This window comes from Perognathus longimembris, chromosome 10 (genome assembly GCF_023159225.1).
Source record: "Perognathus longimembris pacificus isolate PPM17 chromosome 10, ASM2315922v1, whole genome shotgun sequence".
NCBI classification, from domain to species: Eukaryota; Metazoa; Chordata; class Mammalia; order Rodentia; family Heteromyidae; genus Perognathus; species Perognathus longimembris.
In genome coordinates, this window is record NC_063170.1 from 53,474,426 (window position 1) to 53,488,627 (window position 14,202).

At 45.9% G+C, this 14,202-nt stretch overlaps 1 protein-coding gene across 3 annotated transcripts in view; it reads right to left on the bottom strand.

Annotated features, from left to right (window-relative positions):
• Nucleotides 1-2,871: 2,871 nt before the first annotated feature.
• Prickle2 (prickle planar cell polarity protein 2) overlaps nt 2,872-14,202 on the bottom strand; it is a 305,613-nt gene continuing 294,282 nt past the window's right edge. For all 3 annotated transcript variants that reach the window (XM_048356089.1, XM_048356088.1, XM_048356086.1), the window contains exon 8: nt 2,872-7,338. In XM_048356089.1, the coding sequence (XP_048212046.1) occupies nt 6,464-7,338 (875 nt within the window). In that variant the 3' untranslated portion in view covers nt 2,872-6,463. The remainder of the gene's footprint in view (nt 7,339-14,202) is intronic.

Consider the following 14,202-nt stretch of genomic DNA (forward strand, 5'->3'; position numbering starts at 1 on the left):
GGCTCAGGTGGCAGAGTGCTAGCCTTGAGCAGGAAGAAGCCAGGGAAGGTGCTCAGGCCCTGAGTCCAAGGCCCAGGACTGGCAAAAAAAAAAAAAAAAAAAAGAAAAGAAATAAAATAGGGTGCCTCCGGCTTATCATGTTATTCCTAGCTACTCAGGAGGCTGAGATCTGAGGATTGTGGTTTGAAGCCAGTCCAAGCAGGAGACTATGAGACTCTGAACTCTGACTAACCACCAACAAGCCAGAAATTAAGAGCTGTGGCTCAAGTGGTACAGGGTAGCCTTGAGCAACAAAAGCTCAGTGATATCACCAAGCCCTGACACCACCACCACCACCACCACAACAACAAAAAAAAAACCCCAAAAGACCAGAAGTTCTCATCCCAAGGTTTCTGTACTCAGGAGACATCTGATAATAAGATTTTTTTTAAAAAACATTGTAGCAAAACAAATATAGTATAAAAGTTGACCATTGTAACCATTTTAAGCATACTGCTTAATAGTAAGTGCATTTATGTTGTTCTACAGACATCCTCCAAATCCTGCCTACCTTGAAAACCTGAAACACAATGTTTGTTAAAAACAATAAATCCCAGCTCCCCTTCCCTCAGCCCATGATAATAACCCTCTATTTGTCTTCTACATGAATTCGACTGTAAGTACCTCATTTAAGTGGAATCATACAGTCTTTGTCTTCTTGCATCTGGCGTATCTCACTTAGCATACAGTCACCAAGGCCCATCCCAATTGTGGCAAATGTCACCATTTCCTTCCTTTTAAGAGCTGCATACTATTCCACTATATGTGTATACCATTGTCTTAGTTCTCCATTAACCCATCAGTAGACATTTGGCTGCCTGCACCTTTGGGGTATTACCTTGGGGTAAAATAATACTGATATGAACATGGTGCACAAAGAGCTTTGACACTCTGCTTTCTATTCTTTTGAGTGTGTAAACCTCCAGAGTAGAATTTGGGGATTATACTGTAACTCTATTCTTAACTTTATGAGGAACCCCCGTGTTGTTTCCCAGGGCCCTGCACCATTTTCTCTCTTCATCCATGGTGCACAAATGTTCCAATTTCCCCACATCCTTGACATCATTGTTTGTGTTCTGTTTTTGTCTTTTAACAGTAGCATCCTAAGGAGCGGAATCACGTTTACTTTTCACAACTCAAGTGGGTGTGTCAGTGATGTGATCCCATACCTTTCAATCCCACAGACACACAGGAGGCCTTGTGGCAACACAGAATTAACTGGCTCCGAACACTGAGCATACCAGGCTAGAGAAACTCAGAGGTCAGAAACCAAGTTCAACTTCAAATAGTCATGTGGTCTTTTTCTTCTTTGCTGGGATGATAGACGCAAGACCCCTTTCTCCCCAAATCTGGAAAGCGAGAGGACTGAACAGAAATACAGCCTTTCTTTTATTCGAATTTTATTGGAAGTTTACAAATGTATTACAGACAGCAGTAAAACATCCTATCCATTTTACAGAGCACAGATCTCAGGCAAAGTGTTCCGAAGAGTCTCTGGCAGAGTCCACACCAAAGGCCTGTGGCAGGCCTTCCTAACAAACAGCTTGACGCTCAACACAGAACACACACTCTTGCCTGCCTCACCTTCTCAGCCCCGCTGGGATTTTGTGTATGTGTGTGAAATTAAAGCAGGAGATGGGCAAAGCAGTCTGTGCAGGAAGGGGAGGAAAGAACTGTCGAGATTTAGTTTGCTAAAGAAAACAGAGGGATCATGGGCCTTAGAATGTCAAGTCAGGCTCATGACCAAAGTAGATGGCCAAGTGGAAAATGCTGGAAATGAACTAAATGGGCTAAAGGACAGATCTTACAGGTAAGTAATTCTAAACAATTTGGAAAAGCTTGGTCACCCACCTACTGAATACGAATGGCCAAAGGGAATTTTCTCCAGGAAACTCTCAGAATAGAACTCGACTCTTGTTTCTTGTCCTTATAGATGCTTCACATCTAAGCTGTAAACATGTTTCCCAACACTGTGACTTTTTCCTCCTCCTTTGTATTCCCTTGAGGAAAGCTTGCTCATCAGCAGGAAGTAAGCTTATAATAGTATATCTCCCAGCCAGGAGTATGTTAAATGGGATTCTTGTGTTGACTGCATGCTACTGGTATGGGAAAGTGGAAAAAGAATCCAGCCTATTCTTGACCTTGATGGTGACTTCCAAGGCGGTCATACAGCTATGCTCTGGCATCTGCAAAGGCCCAAGTGGGACCAACCACTGGAGACAGAAATCTAGGTCTCTTTAATTCTATCTCTGCTGCACTTAAAGGAAAGGACCTTTCAGAAGGTGGTGATCAGCAGTGGCCTTTGAAATCAGGAGTGCAAGTTGTGGAATATATATGCCAGACAGTTGCTAATGGCAACTCTCTTGGTGTAAAATATTCAGATAGCATGTTCAGTTTTCCACTTTCTTTGGCCCTGGATTGGTCTTCCTTATGAAAAGCATTGGCATCTGTTTTCTGTTAGAGATACATAAAGAGTTCTTTTCCTTGGAATGCAAATATTTGTTCTTATTCTTGCAAGAAGGAATCAAGAATCAGACAGTCTGTTTTGATCTCTACAAGGTGAACAGAAGATCATCCAGGCAAGAGAATGTAATAGGAGACCAAGGAAACCTGCTCTTGTTTAGCCTAGGAGATCAGCTTCTTTTAGCACCCTACAATCTAGAGAACAGAGGAAAGCGAGTCTCTCAATTACTGATGATGGATGTCTCTTAAATATCTGCTGTTCTCAGCAAGAGAGCTCAGGATGAAATGACAGATAAGAATCAGCTCATAAGGAAGATTTGTTATCACACAAAGACCAACTGGTCTTGGCGGGTTGGTGTGTTATAAATGTTTTCCAGGGCTGCCCCATCATTTTCTGGGAAAGAATAGAATACACAGTAATCTATTGCTTATTATCTGCTCAAATGGCTCAAACTGAGCAGGTAGTATTTATGCCACCACTGGTACCAGCTGACCTCAACCATGGCTAGTAGGGCCCAAGAAGCCAAAAGTTGCTGTGAGAGGAGAAGAAAAACTCTTGCTGCAGTACAGAGCATCTTGCAGGAAATGAGAATGTGCCACCACCAAGTCTCTTATTAGAAAAACCAAACTGCTAGTTTGCCCAGCTGATTGGAAGGAGAAATACAGACGTGTCAGACAACCCACATCAGGATTTCTCCTTGGGCAAGTGCAAATCCAGGAAGCAGAGTCTGATTTTCCTCACCTCCTTCACCTTCACACTTGGGAAATACACTAGAACTGTCTAGCAGGAAGCTGAGTACACAGATACCACTCTCGATGCCCCCAGTGTCACTGAGAAGTCTTTTCACAGCATGAAGAGGGTACTGTGGCAGGACCATTCAAGGAATGCTCAATTCTTAATCGAGTTCTGTGGTTATGGAATTTAGTAGCAATAAGCAGTGGAGTGAACTCCAGAGTTGGAGCTCTAGGGAAAAGACAAGCCCGATATCACAAGAGAGGCAGGAAAAAAAAAAAAAAACAACCAAAGTATCTGAAAATGGGGGGGAAAAAAGAACTGAAAATGTCTACAGAGATGAAATGATGAAGAGGAGAATACAGGCCCCACTCATGGGAGAAGCCTGGCCAGAGGAGCTCATGTTGAGGATGCAGAAATCAGGGGAGGACTTTAGGTTCTTGCCTCAAGAAAAGACTGCATTGAATTCTTGGGAATGAGATCCTGCAATGTGATGAGAAAGTTATCTCTTCCTCAATAGAATGACATTCTGCCTCTATATGGCAGTCCTTCACTCGGAGGGTCCACAGTCACTTTATGAACTGGCCTTCTGCAACTGATGCTCCCAATAAAGTGCCCTGGCTGATTTGGGGTGGGAAGAGATCTGAAGTGGTGGAGGAGGCCATTTTGTTTTGTAGGCCCTTTGACCGTGAGGCCTGTATCTCATTCTACACTAAGCTGTGGCCAGGATGACTTCTGATGTTCTGTACCATGACACCTAAAATTACTTAACCTTCAGATCCCTTTGGTTCTGACATTAGGTCCGTTTCTTGACCACCACCTCCTTTCTGCAGATAGGGGTTCAAGCCTTATTGAAGAAACCCAAGAGCTATCCTGGAAGGACAAAGATACTAATCAACTTTTGCTGGGAGAATTTTGTTCATTGTGTCTGGGGCCATCTGAGGACAGACATAGTTTCAACCATGAAATGATCTTACTTCCCCCCGCTCTCTCATTCTCTCTCCCATCCCCCCATACACACACCTTTTTTATTCTGACTAACCAAGAAACTCCAGCTTGGACTCACCCAATGTCTACCAGAAACCAGCCACTGTAGTAGCATGGTGCAATGAATGTCTTAGTCAGTTTGCCGAGCAGTTTACAAACTTATTATACAAACAGAATAAAGTTAATTCTCCAGAGGTTCGGATAATTAATGTAGCATTTAGATATGAAGATAGCATGCGGAAAACAGCCACAACCAACATTTGCATTGCTTTTTTTTGTTTTTAAAGAAAAACATTAGTGACAATGACAAATGTCATATTAATACCTGAAGAGCAAATTATTTTTTTTTAAATACATCCTGAATAGGGTGCCATGACCACATCCTTTACAACCTTCCTTTCCCCAGACCCATTCAGGATGGTGTCTGAAAAGCCACTTCTCCCATTCCTTAGAAAATACTAGAAAATGTTAACTATTATACTGAACAGGGACCATGCTCACCTCACTACAGATGGCCACTGAGACACACCAGATACCACGAGGACAGCATAGCTCACTAAAGGTGGGTCCTCCGATGGATTATTTCAACCACCACAATCCACTAAGGGGAGGAGGAGGATGGACGGAAGAAGGCAAGCGCTTCATTTGGAAACTGAAGCAAGGCAGGAAGTTTTTATTTTACTATATAAACAGCATAACCGTTAAGTGCCGCCTTAATGCAAACTCACGTTTAAGCCCATTTTCTGTCTGATCAACAGTCCTCAAACTTCAACATGGAAATCTTCCTTTCAGTGGGGGTCTGTTTTTCCAGGTGGTCACCTTGAAATCAGCAACTTCAGTCTCCTGAGGGGGAGCCAGCCACCCTGGTTATTTTAAGCTTACTAAATGGGAACCTCTCAACGAGCAATGGAGGGGTGTTGAAAAGTGGTGGTCACCTCTCTTTTACTTCCTCTCCACCAGTTTCTCCCTGAACTTCCTTCCTTCCTAATTCCCTTCACCATCTACCCTGACCTGCTTTCTGTTTGCAGATTACCTTATTCTTTCTCCATGATTAACGTACAACACACTGTGACTCCCAGATTCCGCCCCCCCCCCCCAACTTTCCAGTCCCTCTATTCAACTGCCCAAGTTCATTTGCTATGAGGACAATGAGTTGTCAGGCTAAGGCAGCAGCTCTGTCTGCCTTGGAAAAAGAAAGCAGAGAATACAATTCGGAAAACATGAGCACCAGAAAAGAATGCCACATTCAGAACATCATGCTGACAAGCACAGAACGGCACCATTCACGGTCACTTTGATTGTCCCCAAGAGGACGGATAAACATTAAACAACTTCAATGTCCCCGGCAGGGATGGCATTTCCCACAGAACTGTACTGACATGGGTTTTTTTTCCTAATTGGCAAAAGTTACATTTGCAATAATAATAATAAAATTTTTCTTTACTATCACTCTGTAGAGAATAAATTCTACTAAGAAGGGAAGGGGGCTTAAGGACAGTTCCTTAAAATGGAATACAGCACAAAATGCTTTGGGTAGAATTAGGTGTTTTTTTTTTTTTCTTTTCGTTTGTCTCAGCTACAAAAAAAGCCAATTGAATATACTCCTTTGAAGAAGGTCTCACTGACATGTAACAAATTTGTGTAGGAAAGAAAAAAAAGGGACAAAAAGAAAAAGGTGGTTCTGGAACACCTTTGACTACTATTGCAAGACAATATTGGGCGGGCATGCAAGTCCCCACGGAGTCCTACCATATAGAAATTCCTTTGATATTACAAAATACAAAAATATTATTTTTATCAGAACTCTCATTTACATTTGCATTTACAATGGACATGTAAATAACTTAATCTGGGGGTTCCTGGCTTAATAAACAAATTACTTACTGTGTGTGTGTAGGTGGGGGGGGGAAGTCCTAAGAGTTAAGAGAACCCAGAAAAAACAAAAACAAAAAAACAGACACAACAAGCAAGTGAGAAATCCTGTGCCATCTCCTGAGCTGTCCACTCCACCCTCGTGGGCAGGGAGGGACGCAGAGCCTCGTGTGTTACCAAAGTGAAATGTGCAAAGAATACTGAACATGCTGAGACACGCGGACTGGCTAGCCTCCTCACTAACCGACTCGAAGCATGTTCCCCGTCCTGCCCTACCAGCACCCCCAAAAGCTCTGACCCTTCCAGACAGTGCAACTTCCTGAAGGTACATTCTTCTTCGCTCCCCGCCGCGCCCCGCCCCCCGGCCGATTAGGAAATGATGCAGTTTTTGCTCTTCTGTCTTTTCCTGCTGTGCAGCTGTCCCCTGCCCACCAGCGTGGAGGCTTTGGGGGCCCCGTACGAGCTGTATTTATGCAGCAGCTCGTCGCTGGTCACATAGCGCAGGCGCGCCGGCTGGGGAATGGGTTCTCCCAAGAAATAGCCTTCGTTGTCAGACTCGGAGGAGGAGGAGCAGGTGGAGCACCAGTCGTACTCGGTGAAGTAGGGTCCCCAGCGCTCCCCAAAGGCGTTCTGCAAAGCCAGGTCCGACACAGTCCTGGGGCACTGGCCGTACAGGTCCCTCCGGGACCCCTGGCCCAGGCTCTCCTGGAAGCTCCGCTGGCGCAGGAACTGGTCATAGTCGTCCCTGGCCCGCAGCGGCGGCCTCTCCTTCAGCCTGGCGATGGCCTCGCGCTCGCTGGCCAGGTGCAGCGCGTTGTCGGAGCGCGAGCGCCGGGAGCGCCGGGAGCGGTGGGGACGGAAGCGCCGGGCGTCCTCCCGGGACGTGGTTCTCCTCCGGGTGCGCTCGCTCATGGGCTGCAGCCGAACCCCTTCCTGCCCGGGGAGCTGGCTACTCGCCATGCCCCCGTCAAAATCAAAGCTCTGGTGCAGCCGTCCGTGCGACTGCAGGTCTCGGTAGCCCAGGGGATTGCCCAGCTGGTGCAGGTTGCCCTCCATCTCCTGGTACTGCTGCGCCGACAGCAGGCTGCGCACCGACTCGGCGCTGCGGAACTGCATGGAGGAGTTGAGGGTGCCCATGTTGCTCAGCTTCTCCGACACGTTCATGCCCGAGTCCTTGCTGAGGTCCGGCATGGAGAACCGAGACAGGTGCTCTTGGCGCTTGGCACCGCCTTCAGTGGAGAGGCCTGGAGAGAGAGGGAAGATGGGAAGAGAGGGAGAGGGGAATAGGAAGGAGGGAGGGAAGGCAGGAGGGAGAGAGAACCATGGAGTTAGTACAAATGTACAGGAAGGGATGGGGGGTAGGTGGACGGTTTGGATGGCTAGCACTGTGGCCTATAGTTGTGCACTGCACACAGTCTTCAGCAGATGCCATCTGTGTGTGTGGGGGGGGGTTTGTCTACCCCACAATAGGGCAGGCACCCCCCCCCCCAACTTGGCCTGTCCTTACCCAGATAGTCTTCCCAGTTCCCAATTCCTCCAAACGCTCCCTGCCCTGTGAACAGCCCATTATGCCTCCAATGCAGGTGTTCCCTCAGCTCGCCAAGTGTTTCACTGACCTCTCTGATTCTAGTGAGGCATAGGAAGTTCTATGACGTTGGATAAAGAAATGTTAAGGTTCCCAGAATGGAGCATGCCTGAACTCTTCATGGCAGCCGGAGCCTATGCTCTAGCTGTCATTCTCAAGCAGTTCACTGCTTTCTTCCTTAGCCGGCAGCAGCTTCCTGCATGTGGCAGGTGGCTCCAAATGTCTAGGGCACTAAGTGACTCTCTCAGTGGAGACAAAGGGATGGTAACTGTTTTGGCTTGCACAGGGAGTGGCTGTTGTGGGGTTATAAGTGGGTCCCTAGCAGCCAGACGGTGAGGCTGGAACTCTGATAGATGCTCCATCCCCTGGGGAGACACTTTTAAAATTACTCCATGACTCTAGTCACCCCTCAAGAGAAATGTACCATAGCGGGTGCCAGTGGCTCACACATGTAATCCTAGCTACTCAGAAAGCTGAGATCTGAGGATTGTGGTTCCAAGGCAGCCTGAGCAGGAAAGTCCATGAGACTCTTATCTTCTTCAATAAACTACCAAAAAGCAGAAGTGGAGCTGCGACTCAAGTGGTAGAGCACTAGTTTTGAGCACAACAGCTCAGGGATAGCAGTGCCCAAGCCCTGGGTTTAAGCCCTAGGACCAATATGAGACACAGAGAGATAGAGAGAGGAGAAAGGGAGGTATACTCCCATTTCCTATGTTCTGTCAAATGAGCTCCCAGAAGCCCAGAGATAAAAGCCATTAGAAGGAAGGAGTAGGAGATGTTGATTGCAGTGACTTGCCTTACTATAAGGCAGGGGCAAGGAAACTCCTGGCCAGTAGACATCTATATTTTTTGTATGCTTCTTGCTGGCTGCCTATGGCCCTCTGCCTGCACTGATGATTCTGTATAACCCCCAAACAATGTTCTAAATATCCAAATGGCCTTTGGCAGACAAAAGGTTCCCTACTCCTGTGAGACACTAAAGATTGGGCCAGATGGCAAAACCCTAACATCTCCACTCATTACAAGGGAAAAGGCCAGCCATTTTGCCATTTCTGGTCACAGGCACACAGACAGCCAGACTTCAGAGGTCAATGACCTACTCACCCTTGTCTCTGATTGTTCCTGCCTCTCCCCTGACAGCCGGAAGCAATGTCACAAGCACTTACTTTACACATCACTTGGCAATATCTACCTCCTGCAGAGGTAGTTGGATTTTGGTTCAAGGCCAAAGCATGAGACCCTATCTGGAACATAACTATGCAAAAAAGGACTGGGGATATCACTCAAGTGGCAGAGCCTAGGAAGGGTGAGGCTCTAAATTCAAAACCTGAGTGTTACTCAAATAAATCAGAGTAATTAAAAGTAAACTTATGGTGTGGTCACATGGTACAATGCTGTTCAATTCTAGAGAAAATTCAGAAAGGTCTGGAGAAAGTCTTGATTGTTTTGACTGGGAAGGGTGCTCGCAGCTTGTAGATGGATGCCAGAACACTGTTTAGCATCCTGTAGAGTATAGGACAAACCCACCCTTCACAGCTCCTCACCCAAGCCAGTGACATAATGACAACTGTAGAATATGAGAATGAACTCCAACACAAAGCAATATGGATGAGTCTCACAGACAATGCAGGGGAGTACAAGGAGAGCAGATGTCCTAAGACTCCATTCACACGAGGCTCAAGAGCAAACTGAGACTGCTTATGGTGATGGATGTCGGGCAGGAGGCATGAGCAAAACTCCCAGGGCACTGGAATTGAGCTCTACAACTAAATTTGGATGGAGGACATAAAAGGATACTTCTATGTAATACTTCTTAAATACTTAACATACTTTCTTCATACTCCTACATGTAAATCTTGCTGAGTGTACTGGGATTTAAACCCATTGCCTTGCATTTATTACTTAGGTGTGCTATCCCCTCCTGCTATGCCTCCAGTAGTTTTTGCCTTCCCTATTTTTAGAATAGGTTCTCGTTGTATGCCCAGGCTAGCCTGGACTAGGCTCTTTCTATTTATCTTCCTATGTAGCTAGGATGGTAGGTGCGTGCCACTGTATCTAGATACTGATCGAGATGGGGTGTCACGTTTGTGCCCAGGCTGGCTTACAATCCTTCCCCTCTCAGGATTACAGGAGGCATGAACCACTGGCACCTGGCGTGAGCTATAGTTTCAATTATTTGTTTGCTCCATTTTATGGAAGTTTTCCTCAGTATAACAGTCTAAAAAGCAAAGTAATGTTTGTGAAAGAACCACATTTTTAAACACTGGAAATGTCTACAGAGATCCCTGTGTCTTCACAGGGCAGTGAATCCTCTGAAATGCCAAAATTCACAGGTGTGAAGTCATTCATATAAGGAGATTCACAAATGACCTACACACATCTTTCCCTTGTACCATAAATCATCTCTACATGACTCACGATGCCTAATGCAACATGGATGCAGCACAAGCCGTGGCTCTACTGTCTTGTGCAGGGATAATGACAAGCAGAAGGATGTACACGCTCCCCACAGACACAACCCTGTTCCATTTGAGGCTGGCTACATCCACAGACATGGGCCTGGAGGGAGGCCCACGTGCATCCGGCTTAGCATCACGCGCTCCCGTCATGTTATTTTATCGTTTCACTCCTGACACCATGGTCAGGGTAAAAGGAGTCAGGCCTGCCAAGTCCTGCCTCTCTTGTTGCTTATCTGTAATGTACAACTCATAAAAGTGGATTTATGGCCATCTAATCACTTCCAGAGCCTCCCCAACCTGACTGGAAAGAGGAGATGATGAATGAGTAGATGGGAGTGGATGAACGCTAGTAAGGAAGGGGAAAGTCTTCCCAAACAGGGGGAAACGAGAGCTATCTAGGTGGGTACCATGATCTTGGCTGGACTTTCCACACAAGCTCTTTAGTGGAATCAAATCAACGTTAGTGTCAACAATCCAGCCCATGCTATGATTTTCCAAACACGAGTTTTTCCTGCACCTGGCTGCTGTCAGCCTGGGCAGTGAAACCTTTCTGACAACATGATGTACATGACCTCAACACTAAGGGAAACATGAAGGAAGAGCTCCCATTGTACACCTCCATGATTGTCCTCCCGCATCTCCCAGGAGAAGAAAAATACTTTGGCAGGAGCAGAAAGACTGTGCTCAGGCCCAGAGCTTATTACCAGTTTTCCCTGGGAGGAAATCTAGTCTCCTGGAGGATGCAAGAAGAGATTGCAAACTCTACCTGCTGGCTAGAGGGAGAAGGACATCTGTCTCCTGTGATTCATTAACTTACATTTTCCTCCCAGTCTTCTTGCTTGCAGGGACATGAACAGAAAGGCTAATGTTGCTTAAAGATGAGCAATAAGTGTGTGTACTTGCCTCTAAAAAGGGTGGTTCTGTAGTTAACTTTTTTTATTGGTAAAACCCGGCATCTTTATAGGCAGATCTCAAGGCTCTATGTGACTTGGCTCCTCTCTCTCTTTGTCTTTCTCTCCCCCCCACCCCCAGAATCATCAGCTCCATTCTCTCCCTCACTCTGCTTCATACATGTTCACAGTCCAACACACTGACCACTGCATTGCCCCCTCCTTGAGAAAATTTGTTTCTCTGGTCACCAAGATCAGCTCTCAGGTGGAACTCTCTCAGTGGTGCCATACCACTCTTTTAAAGCAACAAAAGTAGCTAGTTGTCTCTTGGCCACCCAGCCACTCTTGTACTTGAGGTTTGTTTGTTGTTTGTTTTTTTTAAGCTATCCACTTGTTTTATTTGATTGTATCTCAGCATATATATGTAGTTGCATGAATTCATGTGGGAGCAGAAATCATGTCTCTGGTTTCCTGCACTCTCACAGAATTAGCAGGGCCCAGAACTCCATCAACACTTAGTGGATATCTCTGGAATAAAGGCAAATGAATCCTTATGCTACCTAGAGCTGGATGAAGCAATCACTCTGTGACCACACTGGACCAGGGGTAAGGTCCCAAATGGGGAGTATTCCAGACATCAGGGACAAAATACTGTGCTCACACTTGCCAATCGCACAGTCTCTGCAGATTATTACAGAGCCCCATCCCCCCATGTGGGACTTCTTCAATTTGAAAGCTGAAGAAGGTATCATTTCTAATTAGCTCCCTGAGCCGTGAAAAGTGTTTTGATCTGATTAACCACAGCCCTGGAGATCCAGTGGAGTTAACAGCCTCAAGGTCCCCAAGATGGAATTATGCTATCACATAACAGTTCAGATTCCAACCCAAGCAATATTCTCTTCTTCTCTAATTATGCATAAACATTGGACAGCCACTTCCTTGTGGGGTGATGTGGGGCAATGTCTAAACACATAGTAAAATGAGTATAAAACAGTATCTGGGGCTGGGAATGTAGCTTAGTGGTAGACTGCTTGCCTAACAGGCATGAAGGTCTGGGTTCGATTCCTTAGAACTACAAAAACAGAAAAAGCCAGAAGTGGCCCTGTGGCTCAAGTGGTAGAGCACTAGCCTTGGGGATAGAGAGGGTCAGGGACAGTGCCTAGGCCCTGAGTTCAAGCCCTAGGACTGGCAAAACAACAACAACAACAACAACAACAACAGTATCTAAGAATTACAGTGGTAGTAATATAATACATTCTGTGCTTCATTATTTTGGTTTACCTTTGTTTTCTTGGCTAGACCATAAGCTCACAGATGGCTAGAACAGACTCGCCTGAAAAATCCCAATAAAAAAAAGTATGCCCTGGGACTGGGGATATGGCCTAGTGGCAAGAGCGCTTGCCTCGTATACATGAGCCCTGGGTTCATTTCCCCAGCACCACATATACAGAAAATGGCCAGAAGTGGCGCTGTGACTCAAGTTGGCAGAGTGCTAGCCTTGAGCAAAAAGAAGCCAGGGACAGTGCTCAGGCCCTGAGTCCAAGGCCCAGGACTGGCCAAAAAAAAAAAAGTATGCCCTAAGAATTTAACACCTAGTCCAGCATAAATACAAACAAATACTTGAGGGCATAATTCTATTAACAAATACAAGAAACATGATCCGCACAGAGCCTGCAGTAATATTCTCCTGACGATGAACCACCATTGCTAATTTGTCTCCACACTGTAGTTAGGCTGGTGATTTCTTCTCTTAGTCTGATGTCATTCAAACTTTTCATTCACTCATTGTGAAAATGTTGCAAATCTATAGTCTGACCAAATAGGGCTCCAAAATACCCGTCCACTCTCTTGCAATAAATGCACTTTCCTTGCCACTTGAGCCACTGTGTGTGGCTCACAGACAGCTCCAGAGAGCTCTGGCTGGGATGCTCTCTGAGCCCACACTAGATCTGACAAGCTGGGTAGCCCAATGGTAGCAAGGAGAGAGAAGATTTTCAGGCCTTTCCCCCTCTGTGGAACTCTGCTTTCTTCATAGATAGATGTTTTTTTTTTTCCTGTGCAAATAATGAAGTCTTTGAGAGAGTGGCTTGGTGGTGACCGCAGAGTTAAGGGCCTCGATTTATCCTTATCCTAGGGTCCTGTGGGACTGGGGGCTACACAGACATCCATGTACCACAGAGACGTGTGTGGCTTTCTTTCCAGACCCTCTGGCCTTGCTCCAGCAAGGAGAGGTCAGTATCCAATTTAGCTTACCGTTCTCTGTGGTTCAACTGTCAATTTCCCAGTCCAGCTGGGATGCTGTAAGTGACAGTAGCATTTCTGTCTGAGCTATGTCCCCTTCTCTACCCAGAGGAAAACACATAGAATCTGTCAGTGAGAAAAAAAAAATCGATGTCCTTTAAAGAAAGCCCAGGGTCTGATGGAAAGGAAAGGCAATCTTTGCTATATTCCCCTCCCCCCACAGACTGACTCTAAGCGCTTGAAGCAGGCATGCACACAAGACCAGAAACAAGAAAACAGACTTAAATTTAGTGCTCTGTTCTTTATTTATTATCCTGTCTTGTCCCACTCCTTAAAAAAAAAAAAGAATGGTATGGGGAAGACAGAGATAGCTATGTTTCTGCCAACTTAAAAGATGCATTCACAGTTCACATTTTTGTGCTAAGAAAGAAATAGACTCTCTCCTCCTTGCCCTCTGGACATTTTCTCTCATACAGATGATTTAGCTTCATTTCAGCAAAGTTTCTCCAGCATTCTCCCCCACCCCCCACCCCTTCTCTCTGCTGAACCGGAGACCTGAAGGAATAGGAATTATTTTACATGGAGACACATGCTGGAGCTATTTAGAATAGGGGTTTGCAAAGGACTACCGTGTGTGTGTGTGTGTGTGTGTGTGTGTGTGTGTGTGTGTGTGTGTGTGTGTGTAATCCCTCTTGCTGGCTCTTTTTATAAATAAAGTTTGGTTGGAGCACAACCATTCTCACTCATTTGCATGTCACCTGGGACTGCTTTCCAAAGTTCAAGAATTGTGGGAAAGACTTATGTGAGGCTAAACTACTCTTACTTGCTGGCCCCTTATGGAAAGGATGATTGCTGTCTGGTTTTAGCCCTGCAGTAAGTCTGGACTCTTCAGGGTTGTCTCAGACCATGCAAGAAGGGTTCTGATGCCCCATG